Here is a 21406-nt window from a genome sequence, read left to right on the forward strand (position 1 = left end):
AATGTCGACATATCAATGTAGACAATTCAATCGATACAGTCTTGCCAATGGACCATTGTAGCAATCGAACAACCCTAACTGCCGGATTTTCCGATCCGATCACGGCCGGTAAATTAGATGGCTAGAATCAAATATCATCATTCAACATGTCTTGGGCCCTAGTAGTCTTTTTTCTTTTTTTCTTCTTTTGATAAAGAAATGAGCACTTGACATTAGCAATTAGTCCTCCCCCAAAGAAAGGAAAAAAATCAAAATAAAAAAATAAGAATTAAGCACATCATGCATCTTTGCATCCATCATGGACACCTAAAGCTTGAAGTCTATACACTATAATTACATAAAAGACTCATTTCACTCTTCCAATCAACCTTCCTTTGTAATGGTACATATATAACTCGTGCTTTTTTAATCCTATACCTAGTTGGAAGCTATAACAACTCTTTATCTTATTATTATATTCTCTATTTTATTGTATATAGATAAAATATGTTAGGAGATATCAAGCTTTGCACAGTATTCCTCCCCATCTGCAGTCTTTTTCTTCTGAAAAGAAGGTGGAAGGTACATAGTGAAGAAAGGAACCAGCAAGCAGAGTGGATAACAAGATAGAGATGGCTAGATATAACTAAATGAACAATGAAGAAAGCAAGATGGACCCTGGTAAAACACACCCACACCAACTCAAATAAAATATAAGCTTATATGTATGGAGGAAGGACTCCTGTAATATAGTAATTCAGTGGGGAGTGGATCTCTGGCTGACCGAGGAATGTGTAGTACAAACATGCTTGGTGATATGGAAATCTTCATACAAAATTCAGCCTCATCTCAAGTGATGATCTTGATTCTGTAGTCATCTTTGTTGAAATTTGTAAATTAAAGTATATTTCCAGGCAAATTTGATTCTCTGATTGGACTGGTTTGGGCCATGAGATCTTCTCAGGAGGCCTTTAGATCAGGTTCTTCAGACTTATCTGCACATCAGATATAAAATCTTCTAAAAATCATACTATTCCAACTATTAACATGTCTTTTTCTTTGGTAAGTTCCTAACTATTTTATGTCATAGTCTCAACAAAATGAGTTTTTACTCAACTCTCTCTCTCTCTCTCTCTCCTATTTTTTCTGGCATTTGAAGCTGTTATTATGGTGGTGGTTGGATTAATTCCTTGGCATTTCAATTGCTTTATCTTTGAGCTCTTCCACCAACCACAAAAAATAACAAATAAATTAACACAAAAGATTAAACAAATTGAAAAGGACAAAAAGATATTTAATTCAAATAGCAGGACCCCTCCTCCCCCTTCTTCCCATCTTCTTTTTTGATTAAAAAAAAATTGGCTGGAAGTAGACGTTTCCTCGTTTTTCATCTGTTTCTTTCTTCTGACACACTGATAGAGTTCTTAACACCTCTTCCAGTCTCTCTCTCTCTGAAAGGTTCGTTGTTCTTCATCAAACGAGCCTGGATCTAATGATTTGAAAAGGAGGGTCAAATCACTCAAGTTCTCTCTCTTGTTTTGATCTATTCTCAGGTACTTCACGCAAAGCTATAAGTGAAAGAGGGGCCTGCGAAGGAACAACTCCTACGCATCCCTCTCATCAACACTAGCAGCAAGAACACACACACAAATAATTAATAATTTCTGCTATTCTTAATTCTCTGTTTCCAAGGCAAAATAGTACACATGGTTTGGATAAGGAGTGAAGAAGATGGGTATCTTTTGTTCAGGCTTTCTAACCCCATCTCTCTCATTCTTTCTCTTTTTATTTCTTTTCCTTTTCAGCGGGAGAGCTGCAAACTACTGAACCTGACAAGCGAGACCCTTCCAAACCAAAGTGAAGAGTGAGTGATACTGATGCATACATCGATTGAATAAATAGACAGAAGGTGAGGAGCTCTCTTTCTCTCTCTCTCTCTCTCTCTCTGCAAGATCTTTCATGGGTTTCGGGTCACTGTAATTAAACACAATTCTCATCTGCAGAAGATGAAGCACGTGCACTCTGATTTCCATCATACCAGGTACTTGTAATATCAACTGATAGTTTCTCTCTCTCTTTCTCTCTCTTTCTCTCTCTCTCTCTCTCTCTCGCTCTCGCTGATGCTACTGCTTCTGTTCCTGCTGTTGTATATATAAAGGACATGACTATAATTTCTGGACCCTTTCAACCTAGTGATGATAAGAAATAAAGACAAGATGGGTCCTTTTGAAACCCTGAATTGATCTGAATTATGGGTTTGAATGGAATCTCGAGTCACTGAGTACAGATTTCAGTCAAGAGTGTTTGTCTTTCTTTCTGGTATTTTACTGATCCATGATGGGTTTCTTCTCCTGTCGGTTGCTGCTTCAGGTGTTCTCTAGGATCAAGATGCTGATCGGAGCTCGCCTAGAAATCTGAAGAATTCAGACTGTATGTTGAGCAACAAGATGGGCTGAAATCAATGACCCAGAATGATATTTTGGTTGATCGGTAGGACGATATTTTACCTGGAAAGAGAGTTCATATAGGGAGTGAAGAAAGAGGAGAGAAAGAGAGAAGAGTTGTGAGAATTTGGGTTAGTTGTTAAGCCTAACGTAGTCTCTTTTTAGTGGTATAAGATAGTCATCAAATCAATGGCGACGTACTTTCACGGAACTTCGGAAATCCAAGCTGACGGGTTGCAGACGCTTTATCTGATGAACCCTGGCTATGTCGGATACTCTGACACACAGCCTCCGTCTAACATGGTCTTCCTCAATTCCGCCGGAAACACTTTAAATCCGGCAAGCTTATCACACGCGGCACAGACGAGCCAACACTTGGTGGGAATCCCACTTCAGGCGACGGCTGTGGCTGCCGGGGCGGCAGCAGCATCGCAAGATCCTAACCGCCCATCAGTGCACAGCCAGCAGGACATGTCCACCATCCATGGGTTTGTTCCTCGTGTTCACTACAATCTGTGGACGCCAATGGATCCGACGGCCGGAGCTGGAAGTCCACAGGCTCACCACCAGCACCAAATTTCCACAACAGCAGCTGCGGCGGCGGCAGTGAGCAATTCTGTCGGTGTTACCGACGTTTCATCACAATTGGGTCTCAGGCGGTCTGTTGTGTCACCGACTCAGCAAGGACTGTCTCTCAGCCTTTCTTCTCATCAGCAGACAGCTTATGGGTCATACAGGCAAGAATCTGACATTCCGGCACCAGCTCCAGCTCCGGCTATATCTCCGACCAGCGGCAACGAGATGCGTATATCAGGCGGCTCTTCCTCATCAGCATCGGCAGTTTCCAATGGAATTTCTGGCATGCAGAGTGTTCTATTGGGTTCCAAGTACTTGAAGGCTGCACAGCAGCTCCTCGACGAAGTCGTTAATGTCGGGAAGGGAATCAAGACTGAATCGGCGAAAGGCAGCAAAGGACTTAGCAAATTGAGCAGGGACTCAAATGCTGGGAGCGGAGAAGTCTCGAATGCAGGCGAAACCAGCACGAAGCCCGCAGTCGAGTTCACAACAGCAGAAAGACAGGAGCTTCAGATGAGGAAGGCCAAGCTTGTCAGTATGCTTGATGAGGTATGAATATTACATCTGCTGAGGTTTTGATTAAAAGAAACCTAAGAATCCCCATCAATTCAAGTTACAGAGGTTGATTTTAGGAAAGGAATTCTCTAAAGGCAAATTATTGGTAGAACTATTTAAAATTGAGTTGGGTCTCTATCGATTTCAGTTGGACTTTATCTTTTTGAAGGAACCCATCAAAGAAAAATGGTTAAGATTTTAATAAGGTGTGTCAGCTTTCTATAGCATTTTTTTATGTTAAATTATTAGAAACATTTATGTTTTCTAATTCTGGAAGAAAAGATTTCTTTTTAAAATTCTTATGCAGAACCGATATGCTTTTCAGTATCTTCCTCTGTGACAAATTCAATAATGAATTTCAATCGGGTTGTCCATAAAAATTATTGATATCAACCAGCTTTTGGAATACTGAAGCTTCATTGTCCTAATTCTCCTTGGTTTAGTTTAATTAAAATATGGAAAGAGTTGTATTTCCCAGATTTAAGGCTCTCCTGCAATGGGACCCTGTGTATTGAATCTCTTTAATGGTTATGAAGGTGGAGCAACGGTACAGACAGTACCATCACCAGATGCAGATCGTAGTGTCTGCATTCGAACAAGCAGCAGGCTTCGGGTCAGCAAAAACGTACACGGCCCTTGCTCTGCAGACGATTTCAAAGCAATTCAGGTGTCTGAAAGATGCAATCTCTGGGCAAATTCGAGCCACAAGCAAGAGCCTGGGTGAAGAAGATTGCTTTGGAGGGAAGTCTGAGGGATCAAGACTCAGGTTCGTAGATCAGCAGCTTCGACAACAACGGGCGCTTCAGCAAATTGGAATGATCCAGCACAATGCTTGGAGACCTCAGAGAGGATTGCCCGAAAGATCCGTTTCTGTTCTTCGTGCTTGGCTCTTCGAACACTTCCTCCACCCGTAAGTGCTCTGCAAATTCACCTTCATCTTTCCTCACTCTCTCTATTCAGAGATGTTTATGAAGATTATTTAATCGTTCGACTTAATTTTCAGCTATCCCAAGGATTCAGACAAGCACATGCTTGCAAAACAAACAGGGCTTTCCAGGGGCCAGGTAGCCATTAGATTCTTCCTTCAGATATTTTCTGATTTTCCATCATTTTGAACAGTTGTGTGGTGTGATTAAAAGAGATTTAATCTTGGGCAATGCAGGTCTCTAACTGGTTCATAAATGCTCGAGTTCGGCTCTGGAAGCCAATGGTTGAAGAGATGTATTTGGAAGAAACCAAGGACCAAGAACAGAATGGCTCAGAGGATAAAACCAGCAGGAGTGAAGTCAATGAGGATTCAGGGTCGAAATCCAATGCTGCACAAGAGAACAGTCCTGCTAGAACAGATCAAATAAAAAATTTCAGCTCCAAACAAGACAACACCACCAACCTAAACGCCATTTCTACCGCCATTTCAAATTCTTCAACTTCTGCTATCATGGGCGGAAACATACGGACCCAAGCTGGCTTCTCCCTCATTGGGTCATCAGACGTTGAAGGGTTCATGCAAGGAACCAGCCCCAAGAAGCTCCGGAGTACAGAGTTGCAGCAGAATTCCCCAAGTAGTATTCCTTCCATGGACACAGATGTCAAGCCTGCAGACACAAACAGAGATCTCTTCACAAAATTTGACACAGGCAGACAGAGCAGAGGTGGGTACCCATTAATAACGAACACGACCAACCATGGTGGAGCATTCAGTGCGTACTCACTTGGGGAGCTTGGCAGGTTCGACCCTGAGCAATTCGCACCAAGATTCTCTGGCAATGGAGTTTCCCTCACTCTTGGCCTTCCCCACTGTGAAAACCTCTCCCTATCAGGAACCCAACAGACCTACCTCTCCAACCAGAACATTCAACTGGGAAGGAGGCTAGAGATAGGTGGAGGTGAACCCAATGACTTCTGTGGGATGAGTTCTCCACCACCCCACTCCTCTGCTGCTTATGAGAACATGAACATCCAGAATGGAAAGAGGTTTGCAGCACAGTTATTGCCAGACTTTGTGGCTTGATGGGTTCACACATCCTTCACACTTGTCCAATCTCTCATTTTACTTCTGCCATTGCTGCTCAATTGATGGGTACTTCCAATGGAGAAAGAGAAGGAGATTATATTCGTCTCCCATCTCAGGTTAATCCACACTATTGCATCTCTTTCCTTCCCCTCTTCAGTGAGGAAGATAAGGGTTTTGCAGGCCTTAGTACTACTGTAAAGAAAGAAAGAAAAATTAATACAGGTTTATACTTGGGGAGAGCCATTGGAGTTTCTTGATAGCTTAGACACTCAGGTTATAAGGTTGGGGATTGTATATTATTTTTATACATTTTGGAAGATAGATAGATAGATAGATAGATAAATAGATATCATGGATATGCAAGTTAGTTATTTGGGTATACAAATATATATATTTCTGTATGATTTACTTTGGTTCTTGTGTGTAATTGTAATCCATCAATCACATTTATAAGCTGGGAGGACCAAGGAAGTGAATTTTATATCTATTCATGCATGGAAATTTGCAAGAAATGGCACTCTTGAAAAATCTTTTTCAATGATATAGTATCAACTAACAGACTATTTGTTTGCAACAGGTCTTTTCTTATACCTTATCTCCATCATATAGGTATTGTTTGTTATTAATTTAGGGGAGTCTTAAAAAAATCGGGGGCTCATACACATACATGCGCGTAGGATTTGCATACAAGAGAGAGACAACACATACAACCCAAAAGCTTAAGCTATTAGGTTATGGGCCACTCTCGTATATAAGCCCCTTGCATCTCTTGTTTCTTTCCAATGTGGGATTCTCTTCAACTATTCATACGTGAATCCCAATAGTCTCCCCCTCACCTATGAGTCTCTTCCTCATTGGGAATTTCATACTTCTCAAATGGAAGCCATTGTCATATTGCCAAACTTGAGGCACACCAACCAAGAGCCCTTTACTCACACCATTGGGAAGCCAGCTATGGGAGCACCATTCCCATGGATAGAGACATCATGGGTAGGGGTGGATTCGAGCCGAGTCAAGCTGAATTTCTAACCATTCGAGGTCAACTCACTAATAAAGTATGAGACTCGAGCTCAAGCTCAAGCTCGATTTGAGCTAGAGACTTGACCTCGAGTTCGGCTCGAGTCAAAAGGTTGTAAGTTCGAGCTTGGCTTGGTTCAAGCTTGATTAAGAGCTAAATGTTTTATAAAAATAAAAAATTATACATATAAAAATTTATTTTTTTATGTGACATTTAAAAATGAAGAATTATAAAAACAAGTTATTATTATATAAAAAATAAAAATATTATATTTATAAATAACATTTTTATTTTTTATTTATGTATATTTATATATATATATATACACACACGTATGCATGTGTGTATGTATGTATGTATGTATATACATATATGTAAAAGCTCGATTAGGCTAATGAGCCTCACGAAGACTCAATTAGCAAATGAGCCTATATATTGGACTTGAGTTCGGCTTGAAACTTAGTTTAAATCGATCCGAACTGAGCTTTTCACAAGTTGAACTCAAATAGCTCATGAAAAGCTCGGCTCATGGCCACCCCTAATCATGGGAGATCAATTGCTCTTGCCAACTACTTGACCATGGAAAGCCTACAAAGCCATGGGAGTCACCATGTGCATTTGGCAATACTTGCAGCCAACCAAACCTTTGGTTATAATACCACTTTGTTAGGGAAACAAATCCTTTTGTACTTCCCAGTGCAAATAAAAAAGAATAACAAGCAAATAGCAAGTAGCAAATAATAGAAGCAATTTAACAAACACAATGCAAGCAATAATAGAGACATCAAGATTTACGTGGAAAACCCCTTAATGTGAAAAGGCAAAACCAAACGACCGAAGTCCAAATCTTCCACTATCAACCCAATAGTAGGGTATAATGATTTTCTATCTAGTTACAACTAGATGACTACATCAAGAAAAAAAACTCTTGGTTTCCAACAATAAGCATCACCAATGTAGATAGAATGCACAAATAAGAAAATTCTCACCAAGATGGAGAGCAAAAGAGAGAAACTACAGATGTTGTAGGATTCCTTGTTTCTCTTTTACAACCATTGCATTTCTTCTTGTCCCCTTCTCAAAACCCTTCTCCACCAAAACCTTAGAGAGCAAGAGAGAAGATGGAGAGCTGAACTCAATTCGTTGTTAGTCCAAGAACGTGTTGACTTGCAAGTTAAGCCAATACAAAAGCCTTTTTGTTTTACTCTTTTTGCCTTTTGCACTTTTTTTTTTACATTTGTCTTTATTATGTGTGGGTCCCACATGTGTGTACGTGTATGAACCCCCCCAATTTTGATGACTCCACTCGATTAATAATAGTGGTATCATGGTAAGGTTCTTGTGGAAATAATGGAAAGAGATTCAATTAGGATGATTTCATTAAATGAAAGTTATTAGTCTCTTTGGAAATCAAAATGAAAGATACGCTGATTTCTAAAGACTTGTATGCATCATTCAGAGGTAAACAAGGGAAGCCAAAGGACATGTCAAATGATCAATGGAAAATTCTTGACTTGAAAGACATTGCATGTATTCGACAATGGTTGGATGATTGTATTTATCATCTTGTGGCAAATGAAACTTTAATTGTTCCATTATACTTCATTAAATTCATTATGTTTTATCATGTTCTATTATACTTCATTTCTCAATTAGTATTGCAATGTGTGTATATTCTTAGGAATTCTATGAACATTAATGAAATAGATGACATCCCTTTCAATGAGTGGGATGAAGATGACGACGAGTTCTTTGAACTTGTCTTTATAAGTAGAGTGGTTAGATACCACAACACATACTTTGTCAAACAACTGTATTGCACATTAAGGATGAGTGGACTTGCATTTGTGATAGTGTTTGGATGACTTAGAGCATCACGATAAAGTGTATGACACATTTAATATGGAAGGACATGTATTTAAAAATTTTGCAAATCTCTTGAGAGGTCATAGTCGTTTATTCAACAATCGGAATATCATAGTGGATGAATCACTTGCTATTTTTCTTTTGACTGTTAATTATAATGAAATATATCAAATGATTGCAAGTAGGTTCCAACACTCTAAAACTACTATTACTACTTATTTTAGGAGGACTTGCAAAGTAATTTGTAGGCTTGCGAGAGAGTTGAGTTGACCAATATCATTTGAAGAAGTGCAACCACATATCAGACATAGAGGTGTAAATCGGGTCGGGCCACCCGACACGATTTTGGACCGGCATAGCACGACAGCCCACGGGCCGTGCCAGGCCCAACATGATGGTCCGTGTCGTGTTGGGCCTAGGGTTTGAAGTCCATGGGCCGGCATAGCACGGCATGGCACGATCAAGCAGGTCGTGTCGCCTGCCACCCGCGACCAGGCCCAACATGACCCATATATACTATTTATATATATCTTATATATATTTATATATATATACTATATAAATTATAATTATATAATAATATATAGTATATAAAAATTTTAAGTTTTTTTTCAATTTTTTTTAAATAAATAGGCAAAAACAGCTTTGGTCCGGTCCATGGCCTGACTTGGGCCAAGGCTTGGCCCACGGGCCAGCTCAGCCCACAGCACAACACGGGCCCACGTGGACCTAGGCTGTGGACCGTGCTGGGATGACCCCCAAAATTTTCACCGAGGAGGGCGGCATGGCCCATGATTTGGCCCGATATGGCCCACTTTACACCTCTAATCAGACATTCAGAGAAATATTACCCATAGTTTCAAGTATTTCATTGGTGTCTTGTATATCTATATATGTCATGTATTTTTTATATATTGATAATGTATATGACCACATAGGATTGTAATGGGACAATTAATGGTACCAATATAAGTGCATGGGTTCATTTGGACAAGAAATCCCATATAGGGGGAGGAAGTCGCATTGCACCAAAAATGTGTTTATTGTAGAAGCTATTTCTCAACTACATTAAATATTCCCACATCCGCATGGAGATAATATATTTTGACATTTTTGGTTGGTATACTTTTATTTACCCATGTTTAATGCATTCGATTGCATATGGTGTTTATAGGAAAATATTATCTTGTGGGTCTTGGATTGCCCAGTGGATCTGTAAAGAAGAAGATTATGGTCAAAGAATGAATTATTTAATAACAGATACCCATCATTAAGAAATGTTATAGAGAGGTGTTTTGGGATATTAAAGGGAAAATTTCCTACCCTGTAGAATATGTCATCATTTGATTTACGAATGCAATAATACATCATAGTGGCATATTTTTTTTTTATGAATAATAATAAGTTTATTGATTCAGAAGCAACTTTAGAGTGAGTTCATACATCATCCCAACGAGAGGCACGAGCTGCAGCCCCTCCTTGAGTCTTACAAGTAAACTAGGAAAGAAAAACAATAATCACAACTGAGCCCAAAATAATTATTCCCTATTTACCCCTTGCTTAGCTAGCACATCTGACAAAGTATTTGCTGATCTCCCCACCCACTGTACAGTGACCAACATATTCCTTGTCAACCAACTAAATTTCTTCATTTCATTTTTGTATCGCCACATAGCCTCTTCAGAATTTTTTAACCAACCCATCACCACTTTGGAATCCCCCTCGATTATTAGGTGTTGTACCCCCAGTTGGTTTGCAAATTGCACCCCTTGTACAGCAGCTAAGAGTTCTGCCCTGATGGAGTTCCCAATTCCCAAGGGACCTGAGTAGAGCAACAAAATCTCTCCCTTCTCATTTCTCAAAGCACCCCCCACTCCGGATAATCCTGGATTACCCATGCTGCTTCCATCAAAGTTCAACTTTATTGAGCCTTCGGGTGGAGGAGACCAGCTTGTAATTGATTTGTCCTTTAAAGATGAGCACCTTGCTACTGCTGACCAATTTCTCCAAAGGTCATTAAAGGAGAATTGATGGAAGACTTCCAAGGTCTTCAGCCAATGTATTGCCCTGTTTAACACATAGTCTTTCAAATCTTGGTTGTTCCTTTCCTTGTCTTAAAAAATTCTGAGATTCCTTTCTTCCCAAAGAGTCCAAGTCAAAGCAGCACAAGCACATCTCCACATAATTCTCCCTATTTTTGTAGGCCAATAAAATGTAGAATGGTTGAAGAGCATGTGAACTTTTGCTGGTAGACTCCAACTACCCCCAAACAACGAAAGTAGCCAAGTCCAAAGGTCTGCAGAAAAGGGACAAGATACTAGTAGATGGTAACAATCCTCACCGTGAGCTCTACAGAGGATACACCAATTAGGAGAAATACAGAGAAAAGGTCTTCTCTTTTGTAGGTTGTCTAAAGTGTTTACTTTCACATGGAATACTTCCCAACAAAAAGCCATAATTTTTGGGGGGATTGGCCTGCACCAAATTTCTTTAGATGGAAAGGGTTGGTGAGAAGAAAGTTGAGAGATGGACTTGAAGAAAGAAGCACAAGAGAAGGTTCCAATGGGTCTAGGAGTCCAAACTCTCTTATCTGGCTTGGAGGGATCCAAACAAACCTGATTAAGACAACCAAGAAAATAGAAAGAGACTCAATTTCAGCATCCCTAAGTCCTCTACGAAACCCAAAATCCCAAGTAGAATCTAAGGGTGTTCCCAAAGGTGAAACAAATTTTGAGACCACCTCGTTTTTGTACAAAGAAATGGAAAAAAGCGAAGGGAACAAGTCCTTTAACGGTGAGTCCCTACCCAAATATCCTCCCAAAAAAGAACAGAGTTGCCAGAACAAACTTCATACCTGATAAAATTGAGAAATTGAGGAAGGGTGTTGTGAATAGCCTTCCACGGTGCTGCTAGGTTAGCTTGCCTCGATACACCAGCATCCCATCCGTTCTCTGACCTCCCATGAATGCTTCCCACCACCTCATGCCACAATCTCTCTCTTTCCAAAGGCCATCTCCACAACCATTTCCCTAACAGAGCTTGATTCTTTCTAATTACCCTCCTAATTCCCAAGCCCCCCTCTTCTTTACTTTTGCACACATTTTCACAATCATAGTGGCATACTTTATCACCTACAATTTTATTAGACAAGAATCCGTTCATGATAAAGACATCGATTGATATGCAATGGATTCAAACGAAGCCAATTAGAGTTCTGATGAGGAGACCGAACAAGCAGATATACAAATAACCAATATTAAAGATAATATAGAAAATATGATGTGGGAGCAACATGAAATTGAACAATTTCAGGTTTAGTTTTAATTCAAATTTCGGATAATTTGGCTAACATATTGGATATGTTTGAAACATTTTGAACTTACTTGTGATACAATATGATTGTTTTCCTTGCTTGCGTGAATTAATCGTATTTCATTATTGTATTTGCATTGATAAATTGATATAGTGATGGCCTTGTGAGTGTCGGAAAATGGCTCACTTGGGCTTATTTGGAGTTGCCACCCATCATTTAAAGGAAATAGAGATTATGAGATTGCTGAGAATGATTTTAAAAAATATTTTTGTTTTAATAGTGACCCAAAACCCGAGGCACCAACTAACTAGTTTGGGTAAGACTTGGATGGAAAAGGGAAGGGGGTAGGCACCCCTCTCCCATGTTCAATAGGTGGGGCCCATATGGGATTCCAAGCAAGTGCAAGCACAAATAAACAATTTTAATAATAAGAACAAAATTCCAGAACAAGCCAACACAAAAGGGAATCCACTGTATCAATTTTTATTATTTACCATTTATTAATTTTTTGTTTTTTAATTATTTTATTATGTTTGTTTTATTTATTTTTTTATTTTCTCCTTTTTTAGTTTTTCTAAATTATTTATTTATTTGTTTTTTATTTTTCTTATGAAACCCTATTTGTAAACTTGTTTTTATGGAACTATTTTTATTATTATTTTATTTTTTTTGTAAAATCTTTTTTATATTTTACATTTTATATTTTATATTGTATATATATATTTATTTTTCTCTCTTTTTTTATTTCATTTTTATTGCCATTTTTCTTTTAATAGTTTATTCTCCCCTCAAATAAATTCTAATTGATGGAGGGTGATTTGGCCCGACCTCGTAGCATGGGACACGTGGGTACAACCTGGAATAAGTAATAGGTCAGCATGGCAGCCTGGCCTTAACTCAGTGTACTGAACTTGCCAGAGCCCAACAATGCAGCTTGGCATACGTAACAGCTCACCGAGAAGAAAGATCTAGCATACTCAGAATTCTCCCCAAGGGAGGAGGACTTCCAAGCTCCTCCCGAGACCCGAACTCCCCCCGGTGGGTCCTGAACTCTTCCTTTCTGAAAAGAGAACACCCCGTTCTACGGGAAGTACCCCGAAGTGGGGACACTTTGGGATAGTCCCATTAACGCTCCTGCCCATATTTGCCTAAGGCTCGACTCGAGCACTCGCACCTCGGCTACCCCGACAACCCGGTGTAGGGTAGCTCAGACCAAGGCAGCTCGGTGCAAAGTAGCTCGGCAACCTATAGAAAGATCTGCCTGACAATAGTACCTGCTGAATCCGGAGGCTGTGCCCACGTCTCTTGTCAAGCGGCGTCGTGCCTGCCACTTCTACCAGATGTGGCGCGCCTGATAGGTCCGTACCCTGCTACGGCTGCCCACATCCGCCACCTCGGCTCTGACAGTAACGGCTGTAGCAGAGGCGGTTATGCCAGATTTGACAGAGCTCCGGTATAAGAGAACTGCAACCCTCGCGAAGCAAAGGTATTGAAGCTAGCACAATCAGCACTCTTAGTTTTCTCTCTGCATTTTCCTTGAGTCTTCTCAGAATTCTAACTTAAGCATCGGAGTGTTCTCGCCAGGGGAGCTACCCGGTATTTCTTCACGTTTCTCTTCGTCTCTGGTGTCGTCAGTCACAGTTAGGAGCCAGGTTCCAGCCAGTTAAGAGTGCCCGAATCGCACAATCCTTTCAAAAATGGATTAATGCGATTATCATATTTAAAAAGAGAAAGATTACAATGATTCAGAATGACAAGAGAAGACTATGGCAGGAATGGATTAATGTTGAGGATTTGACTGCGGCTGGTTCAACGAAACTTCATCAGTAGCTCTGTGTACCTTCTCCTGTTAGATTTTGATCATTTCTTGGCAAGAATATAGGGAAAATAACACAAGGAAAAATGCCCGCCATAGACCCTGTGATCATAACTGGTAAGTTTCTTACTTGAGAATTTGGATATTTTTTCATGGTCCACGACAGAAATATCCGGCATAGGCCCTAGCATTATAACTCATAAGCTTAACACTGATCCTGTAGTTAGGCCCGTTAGACAGAAGAAACACAACCTAGCCCCAGAGCGATGGCGGGCAGTCGACGAGGAGGTTGGGAAGCTCCTTGTAGCTGATTTTATCAGGGAAGTCCATAACCCGAGCTGCGTGACCAACCTCATTCTGGTGAAAAAGGCCAACGGTAAATGGCACATGTGCATCGACTACACCGACCTGAACCGAGCTTGCCTAAAGTACTGCTTCCCGATTCCTAGGATCGACCGTCTAGTGGACGCAACCTCGAGGCATGAGTTGCTGAGCTTTCTGGATGCCTATTCGGGCTACAATCAGTTTAGGATGGACCCAGCTGATGAAGAGAAGACTGCCTTCATAACCGAGTTCGGCCTGTACTGTTACAAGGTCATGCCCTTTGGGTTGAAGAATGCTGGGGCAATTTTCCAAAGGCTTGTAAATAAACTGTTTGAGCCATTAATTGGCAGGAAAATAGAGTGTTATGTAGACGACATGGTCGTCAAAACCCAATTTTCACATGATTTAATACAAGATTTGCATTCGATTTTTGAAATTCTGCGTAAGTTTAATATGAAATCGAACCCGAATAAGTGTGTCTTTGGTGTCACCTCGGGAAAATTCCTAGGGTACATCGTCAACTGGCGCGGCATTGAGGCTAACCCAGACAAAATTAAGGCTATCCTAGAAATGAGACCACCCCGGAAATTGAAAGAGGTTCAGAAGTTGAACGGCCGTTTAGCCGCTCTGAGCCGTTTCATGTCCAAGTCGGCAGACCGTTGCCTGCCTTTCTTTAAGGCAATTAAAAGCAAAGGCTTCGAATAGACTGAAGAATGTCAGCTCGCGTTCGACAAGCTCAAAAAGTACCTCGCCACCATTCCTGTCTTAATCCAACCCAAAGAGGGTGATGTTTTGGAGTTGTACCTCTCGGCAAGTGACGAGGTGGTCAGCTCGGTACTAATAAGAGAAGTAGATCGGGTCTAACGACCCGTCTACTATGTTAGTAAAGTATTGCAGGGAGCAAAGATGAGGTACCCGGAGATAAAAAAGCTAGCCTATGCACTTGTCATTGCAGCTCGGAAGCTCCATCCGTACTTCCAAGCTCACACCATCGTCGTCCTTACCAACAAACCTCTAAGGCAAGTCCTGCTCAAGCTTGAGGTCTCCGGAAGGCTAACGAAGTGGGCCATTGAGCTTAGCGAGTACGAGCTCCAGTACAAACTGCGAACTGCTATCAAGGCCCAAGCCTTGGTAGATTTTGTCACAGAATGCACCTTCAGCTCCGAAGTCCCCAGGTCGGTCGAACACGAGGCCTCCAGCTCGGGCGAGCCCAAGGTTCCCATGCCAATTGAGCTTGGGCACCGTGAAGTAGCAACCAGTGCGGCATCTCTCCTCGTCAGACCGAGCGTGACCTGGGATGAGGAGCCCTGGATCCTTCACGTAGATGGCTCGTCGAACCAGTAGGGCAGCAGAGCTGGGATCATTCTGTACGGGCCGAGCGGTGTAAAACTGGAGTACGCACTGCGCTTCGAGTTCGCGGCATCCAACAATGAAGCAGAGTACAAGGCGTTACTAGCCAGGCTGAATCTAGCAAACGAGGTGAAAGCCAAGCACATTGTCGTCTGGAGTGACTCTCAGCTCGTGGTCAACCAGGTTACAAGTGAGTACGAAGCCCGCGAGCCAACCATGATAGCTTACTTAGCCAAAGTAAGGGGGCCTCTACTCAACTTCCAATCACACTTGATCCAGTGGATCCCAAGATCAGAGAACGTTGAGGCCGATGCCCTATCCCGATTAGCCAGCACTAGCGATAACACCATGAGAACCGTGTATATAGAAAACTTACCTTGGCCTAGATTCTCGGGGGGGCAGAGGAGGTCGCTCTCATTGTTCAAGCAGAGCCGAGCTGGATCGATCTGCTCGTGAGCCTCCTGCTACACAAAACCCTCCTTGCAGATCGTAATGCCGCCAGAAGGGTAGAGAGTCAGGCGGCCAAATACGTCATGATAGACGAGCAGCTGTACTGAAGATCCTATACGCTCCCCTATCTGTGCTACTTGCGACCCTCTTAGGCTGAGCTGGTCCTCCGCGATACTCATGAGGGCCTGTGCAGCGGACACTTGGGGGGCAGGGCCCTCGCCCAGAAAGCATTGCGACAGGGATATTACTGGCCAACGATGAAGGCAGACGCGACCGAGCTTGTCAAAAAATGCGACAAGTGTCAGAAGCATGCCAACATCCACCACCGGCCTACCGCCGACCTAAAATACCTCACTAGCCCGTGGCCATTCGCACAGTGGGGGATCGATATACTCGGGCTATTCCCACCAGCAACAGTGCAAAGAAGGTTCCTAGTGGTGGCAGTTGACTATTTCACCAAGTGGGTCGAGGTTGAACCTCTCACAACAATCGCAACTCGGAATGTACAAAACTTCTTCTGGAAGAGCATAGTGTGTCGTTTTGGACGGGTACTGATCTCCAACAACGGTAAGCAGTTCGAGGACATCAAATTCCAGAACCGGTGCCAATACATGGGAATTCAACAGAACTTCACCTCAGTGGCGCACCCTCAAGCAAACGGACAGGCGGAAGTCAACAGAGCTATCCTCCGCGGGCTAAAGGCACACCTGGACCGAGCTAAGGGACTATGGGCAGACGAGCTGCCCAGCGTATTATGGGCTTATCGTACCACAGTAAAGACTGCTACAGGAGAGACCCCCTTCAACCTCACCTACGCCATCGAAGCAATCATTCCAGCCGAGATCGAAGTTCCCTCGCTGAGACTAGAAGCATATGATGACAAGACAAATGAAGATGAGCTAAGTACCAACCTCGACTTACTTGACGAGGTACGGGACCTCGCATACATCAGGACCGCGACCTACTAGCAAAGAGTAGCTCGGTACTATAACGTCAGGGTTTAGAAGCGGACTCTCCCCATCGGTGACCTAGTTCTCCGTAAGGTTATGGTGCCTGAGCCCGGTGTTGGTAAGCTCGGCTCGAACTGGGAAGAACTTTACCGAGTAAAGCGAATGTTCAGGGAAGGAACATACGAGATCGAAGCCCTAGAAGGAAAACAAGTACCTCGGGCATGGAATATTGTCAACCTAAGGCAATATTACCTATGAATAACTGAGTAGACCACGTGTCACTCCCAGAGCCTAAGGACCAAAATGCCGAGCTAATAAAGACCTCAGCGTGATAAGACCCAATCGCCTCTTCGGCATGGGCAAACTCCAGGAGGGAATGGACCGTAGTGGCTCCCAGAGCCTAAGGGCCAAAACGCCGAGCTAACGACGACCTCGGCACTATAAGACCCAGTCGCCTCTTCGGCATGGGCAGACTCTAGGAGAGGTGTGACTAAGTCACCCACAGCCAAAGGGCTAAAACGCCGAGCTAACTACAGGCCTCGGCACTACATATGACCTAACCGCCCCATCAGCATAGGCTCAGTATGCCAAGGACGCAAGCAGCTCGGGTGTGGACCCTACGATACATAGCTCACCTCGGCATACAACAGGTTGGACCCGCTAGAGACAACCATCAATCCAAGTAACCTAGGAGTAGACAAGTTGGGCATATGCCTTACTATGTCGCTCACCTCGGTGTACATTATAAAGACCACCCCTACAAAGTACTAGGAGACAGTTCGGGGTGGCGACAGATGAAAAATCCTACTTCGGACACTTAGTAGTTCGGATAAAGCAGTCACTGGAAAAAGTATAAAGTGCGCAATACTTGGCAAAAAAGCAAAAATCATTGATTGAAAGTTTCGTACAACGAGCTCGGTAAAAAAAAAATGAACAACTGAGCTCACAGGCTCAAGATACAAGGGCTACACTATTTGGGGGGCTCATCTTTACTAGGGACCTCCTCAGGAGCTTCTGCCAGGTCGGTGGCATCTGCCTCTTTGTCGCCGCTCTCCTCCTCAGAATTCGGGTCCTCTGTGGCCTGGCGGGCTATCTCGTCCGTGATCCACGAAGTGGTGATGGCGCTCATGTCGAGCTCAGGGTATGTGTGCCTTATCAACCACCTACTAAGTTTGAAGCCCTTACGATAGGCCTTCGTCAGCACAACATCAAATTTGTCCGATTTGACAGTCTAGAACGGCCTTAACGTTGGTCTCCTCTATGGCCTGGTTGAAGATCTCGGTTTTCTCCTCAATATCGGCCTTAAGGAACTCCACCTTGTGCTTCACGACCCCTTGATCCTCCTTAAGGCCTTTCACCTCGAGCTCTAGAGCCCCCTTGCTTGCCTGGAGGGTGCTCACCTCGCTCTTCAACTCATCCCTTTCGCGTGCCAGCTCTTCCTTCTCTACCATCAGCGCCTCGATGACATTCTTCCGAGCTAAGGCATCATTCTCCAGCCGATAAATTTGGTTGTGAGCTGCTCTCAGATCGGCGTGAGCTGCGCAAGCCGAGTCCTCGGCAGCTAAAGCCCACTTCAGATACCTCTCGGACTGAAGAGTCAAAGCGTGCATGGCGGAGTTCACCTGACCAAAGAAGATTGGTTAGCACCAAAAATATGTACAATAAAGGGGGGACAAAAGAGAAGAGAGAAAAGGGTCTTTATAACTTACCACCATTGTGTGGGTGGTAGCCCGGGCTCCGAGCTGAGCAGAAGCGAGGTCGGCCCAAAGGGAGACCTCTTCAGTGTAGACAGCCCCCTTGCTCTTTCGAAGGCTGCACTGAGGAATCAGGATGCTTCGGTTCCTCTCCTGACTTCCCGAGATGGAAATGGCCGTCTCGGCTGTGCGGAAGGGCTCGGTGGAAGCTTCAGCCGCTGCATCAGCGACCTCGGTGGCGACCTCAGGCTTCGCCACTGCATGTGGGGCAGGCTCTGCCGATGTCTCGGGCTCCCGAGGTGGTAGGATCTCCTCCAAGTTGATGATTGGAGGTACGTTAGGGAGCTTGGGCTCAGAGGTAGGAGCCTGCGGAAGCTCGGGTTTAGAAGTGGGGGCTTGCGGAGGCTCGATGCGAGCTCTCTTGGCCACTCACTTCTTCTTCCCTTTCATCTGGCGGAAAAGTCTCACCCCCTTAAGCTTCTCTTCTTCCATGGGCCCTGCAACATAGCTCAGCATTAGTAAACTCGAAAGTACCAATCATTTAAACAAGGTACTAAGTAAGATAACCTACCCGGGCTCAAGCCGGACTGTATGAGCTTTCTCTCGGCGATATAATCCTTGTAATTGAACCCGAGCTCAGCCCATGATTGGAGCGTCTCCCTTATCTTCTTGTCTAGAATAACACCGGGGTCTTGAATGGATGCCCTCCAATGAGTGGGGAAAGGCCACCCCGTAGTGTTTCGGAGTACGAAGTAGTCCCGCTTCCAGGCCGGGACTTTTCTAGAAAGCTTGTGCAGCAACTTGAAACCCGGGCGAGGAGACAGGTAGTAAGCCTGCTTGTGCTCGGGGAGAACGCTTGAAGCACTCTTCTTTATTGAGAGGGTTAAGCAGAAAATATCAAGGTTCAAAGGAAGGACATACTCGAAGCACAGGGATATGGTCCCGACCACGTTACGAGCGGAGTTTGGGTGAAGTTGGTCTATTGTGACGTTGAAGTGGTTAATGACCTCTACGATAAGAGGGTGGAAAGGAAGACGGAGCCCGGCTATAAGCTGCTCCCGGAAGATCATGATCTCGTCAGGACCGTGCTCCCATGGGAAGTTACCCGCAGGAAGACTATAGGTATACTCCCTAGGCAAATTGTATTGCCGGATGAGGTATCGAAGCCTCTCCAGGGTCATAATGGAGGGACCGAACCTATCTGGCATCCGACCTCGGTGAGAGGTGGACGCCAGATTACCTGTGGCCTTTCGCGCTTCATGAGACTAGACTTCAGTGGGGTCACCCTGAGCCGAGGTACCTACCTCGGGCTCATCCAGTTGACTATCGAAAGTAGACATAATGAAGGAAAGAAACGAACTGGAAGGAAAGGAAACTAAAAGAAAAGCAAAGGAGACTCACCAAGGAAAGCAACCAAACTATAAATAATTGACCCGAGTTGAAGACCTTAGATGCGAGCTCAAGACAAGTGCTGAGGACTTATGGCGAGGGAAAATGACCAGGACCCCCGCTATTTATGGCCACTGTACTCGGGCATCAACGGTCAAGATCAAGATGATTTGACGACTCTCAAGGAAACCGGCTATGCGATCCTCGAGGCAAAATCGGTTTAGCGCGTTTTTTGACGTCCGCGGAGTTCATAGATCGCGTGACGTCCGCGCGTAGACTGTACGCGACTCGGATTGCCCTTGATCGAGCCAAGTAGTGAACTGGTCTGACCCATAAGTTGCCTGACCAGGAGGCCAGAGCTCCGAGCCAAATCCACCTGGTACACCGCGGACTCCCCGCACTAGATCAGAACCCCCAACACGGGGAGTGGGGGACAATTGATGGAGGGTGATTTGGCCCGACCTCGTAGCATGGGGACACGTGGGTACAACCTGGCATAAGTGACAGGTCAGCATGGCAGCGTGGCCATAACTCGGTGTACTGAACTCACCAGAGCCCAGCAATGCAGCTCGACAGACGTAGCATCTCGCTGAGAAGAAAGATCTAGCATACTCAGAATTCTCCCGAAGGGAGGAGGACTTCCGAGCTCCTCCCGAGACCCGAACTCCCCCCGGTGGGCCCCGAACTCTTCCTTCCTGAAAAGGGAACACCCCGATCTACGGGAAGTTCCCCGAAGTGGGGACACTTCGGGATAGTCCCATTAACGCTCCTGCCCATATTTGCCTAAGGCTCGACTCGAGCACTCGCACCTCAGCTACCCCGACACCCCGGTGTAGGGTAGCTCAGACCAAGGCAGCTCGATGCAAAGTAGCTCGAAAACCTACAGAAAAGATCTGCCTAACAATAGTACCTGCCGAATCCGGAGGCTGTGCCCACATCTCTTGTTAGGCGACGTCGTGCCTGCCACTTCTGCCAGATGTGGCGCGCCTGACAGGTCCGTACCCTGCTACGGATGCCCACATCCGCCTCCTTGGCTCTGGCAGTAACGGCTGCAACAGAGGCGGTTACACCAAATTTGATAGAGCTCCAGTATAAGAGAACTGCAACCCTCGCGAAGCAAAGGTATTGAAGCTAGCGCAATCAGAACTCTTAGTTTTCTCTTTGCATTTTCCTTGAGTCTTCTCAGAATTCTAACTTAAGCATCAGAGTGTTCCCGCCAGGAAAGCTACCCGGGAATTCTTCACGTTCCTCTTCCTCTCAGTTATCATCAGTCACAGTTAGGAACCAGGTTCTAGCCAGTTAAGAGTGCCCGGATCGTGCAACATCACTAATCTATCAAGCTAAGCATCCTGTTCCACTGATCCAAACTCACCATTTTAGATTTTTAACCTCCTACTTTCTTCCTTTTTTTGTTATTTTTATTATCTATTTATTTATTATTATAATTTTTTAAGTTTGTTTTTCTTTTTGTAACCGGGGTGTTTGCTATTAATAGTCTTTCTCCGACAGTATCATTGATGCCCAATAATCAAAATAAACTTGGTGTCTTTCAACACAGTTTCAATAGGCAAAACCTAGCCACCCATTCAGTAAAATAAGGCAGGTAAGATATTAACACATTCAATCCTAAACTCATCGATTTTCCATTCCAGCATAGCTAATTATTAG

The 21406-nt window shown here is 43.8% G+C and overlaps 1 protein-coding gene across 4 annotated transcripts; it reads left to right on the top strand.

Annotated features, from left to right (window-relative positions):
- Nucleotides 1-508: 508 nt before the first annotated feature.
- LOC104601407 (BEL1-like homeodomain protein 1) lies at nucleotides 509-6080 on the top strand. Of its 4 annotated transcripts, none has more exons than XM_088898181.1 (8): nucleotides 509-660; nucleotides 1420-1532; nucleotides 1785-1888; nucleotides 1983-2020; nucleotides 2350-3548; nucleotides 4091-4464; nucleotides 4558-4618; nucleotides 4717-6080. In XM_088898181.1, the coding sequence occupies exons 5-8, from the start codon at nucleotides 2613-2615 to the stop codon at nucleotides 5563-5565; spliced, it is 2220 nt and encodes a 739-aa protein (XP_088754307.1). In that variant the 5' UTR covers nucleotides 509-660; nucleotides 1420-1532; nucleotides 1785-1888; nucleotides 1983-2020; nucleotides 2350-2612; the 3' UTR covers nucleotides 5566-6080. The 4 variants fall into 4 exon arrangements, with proteins under 4 accessions (XP_088754307.1, XP_010263012.1, XP_088754306.1 ...); XM_010264710.3 differs by having other exon boundaries at nucleotides 653-832; XM_088898180.1 differs by lacking the exon at nucleotides 509-660 and adding an exon at nucleotides 716-1041.
- Nucleotides 6081-21406: the final 15326 nt, after the last annotated feature.

Source organism: Nelumbo nucifera, chromosome 2 (genome assembly GCF_055504915.1).
Source record: "Nelumbo nucifera cultivar China Antique chromosome 2, China Antique-T2T, whole genome shotgun sequence".
Classification (NCBI taxonomy): domain Eukaryota; kingdom Viridiplantae; phylum Streptophyta; class Magnoliopsida; order Proteales; family Nelumbonaceae; genus Nelumbo; species Nelumbo nucifera.

Coding starts and splice junctions, on each gene's coding strand:
- LOC104601407 (XM_088898181.1), top strand. CDS start 2,613: ATGGCGACGTACTTTCACGGAACTTCGGAAATCCAAGCTGACGGGTTG. Junction 3,549..4,090: donor TTGTCAGTATGCTTGATGAG/GTATGAATATTA, acceptor ATGGTTATGAAG/GTGGAGCAACGGTACAGACA. Junction 4,619..4,716: donor CAGGGCTTTCCAGGGGCCAG/GTAGCCATTAGA, acceptor TGGGCAATGCAG/GTCTCTAACTGGTTCATAAA.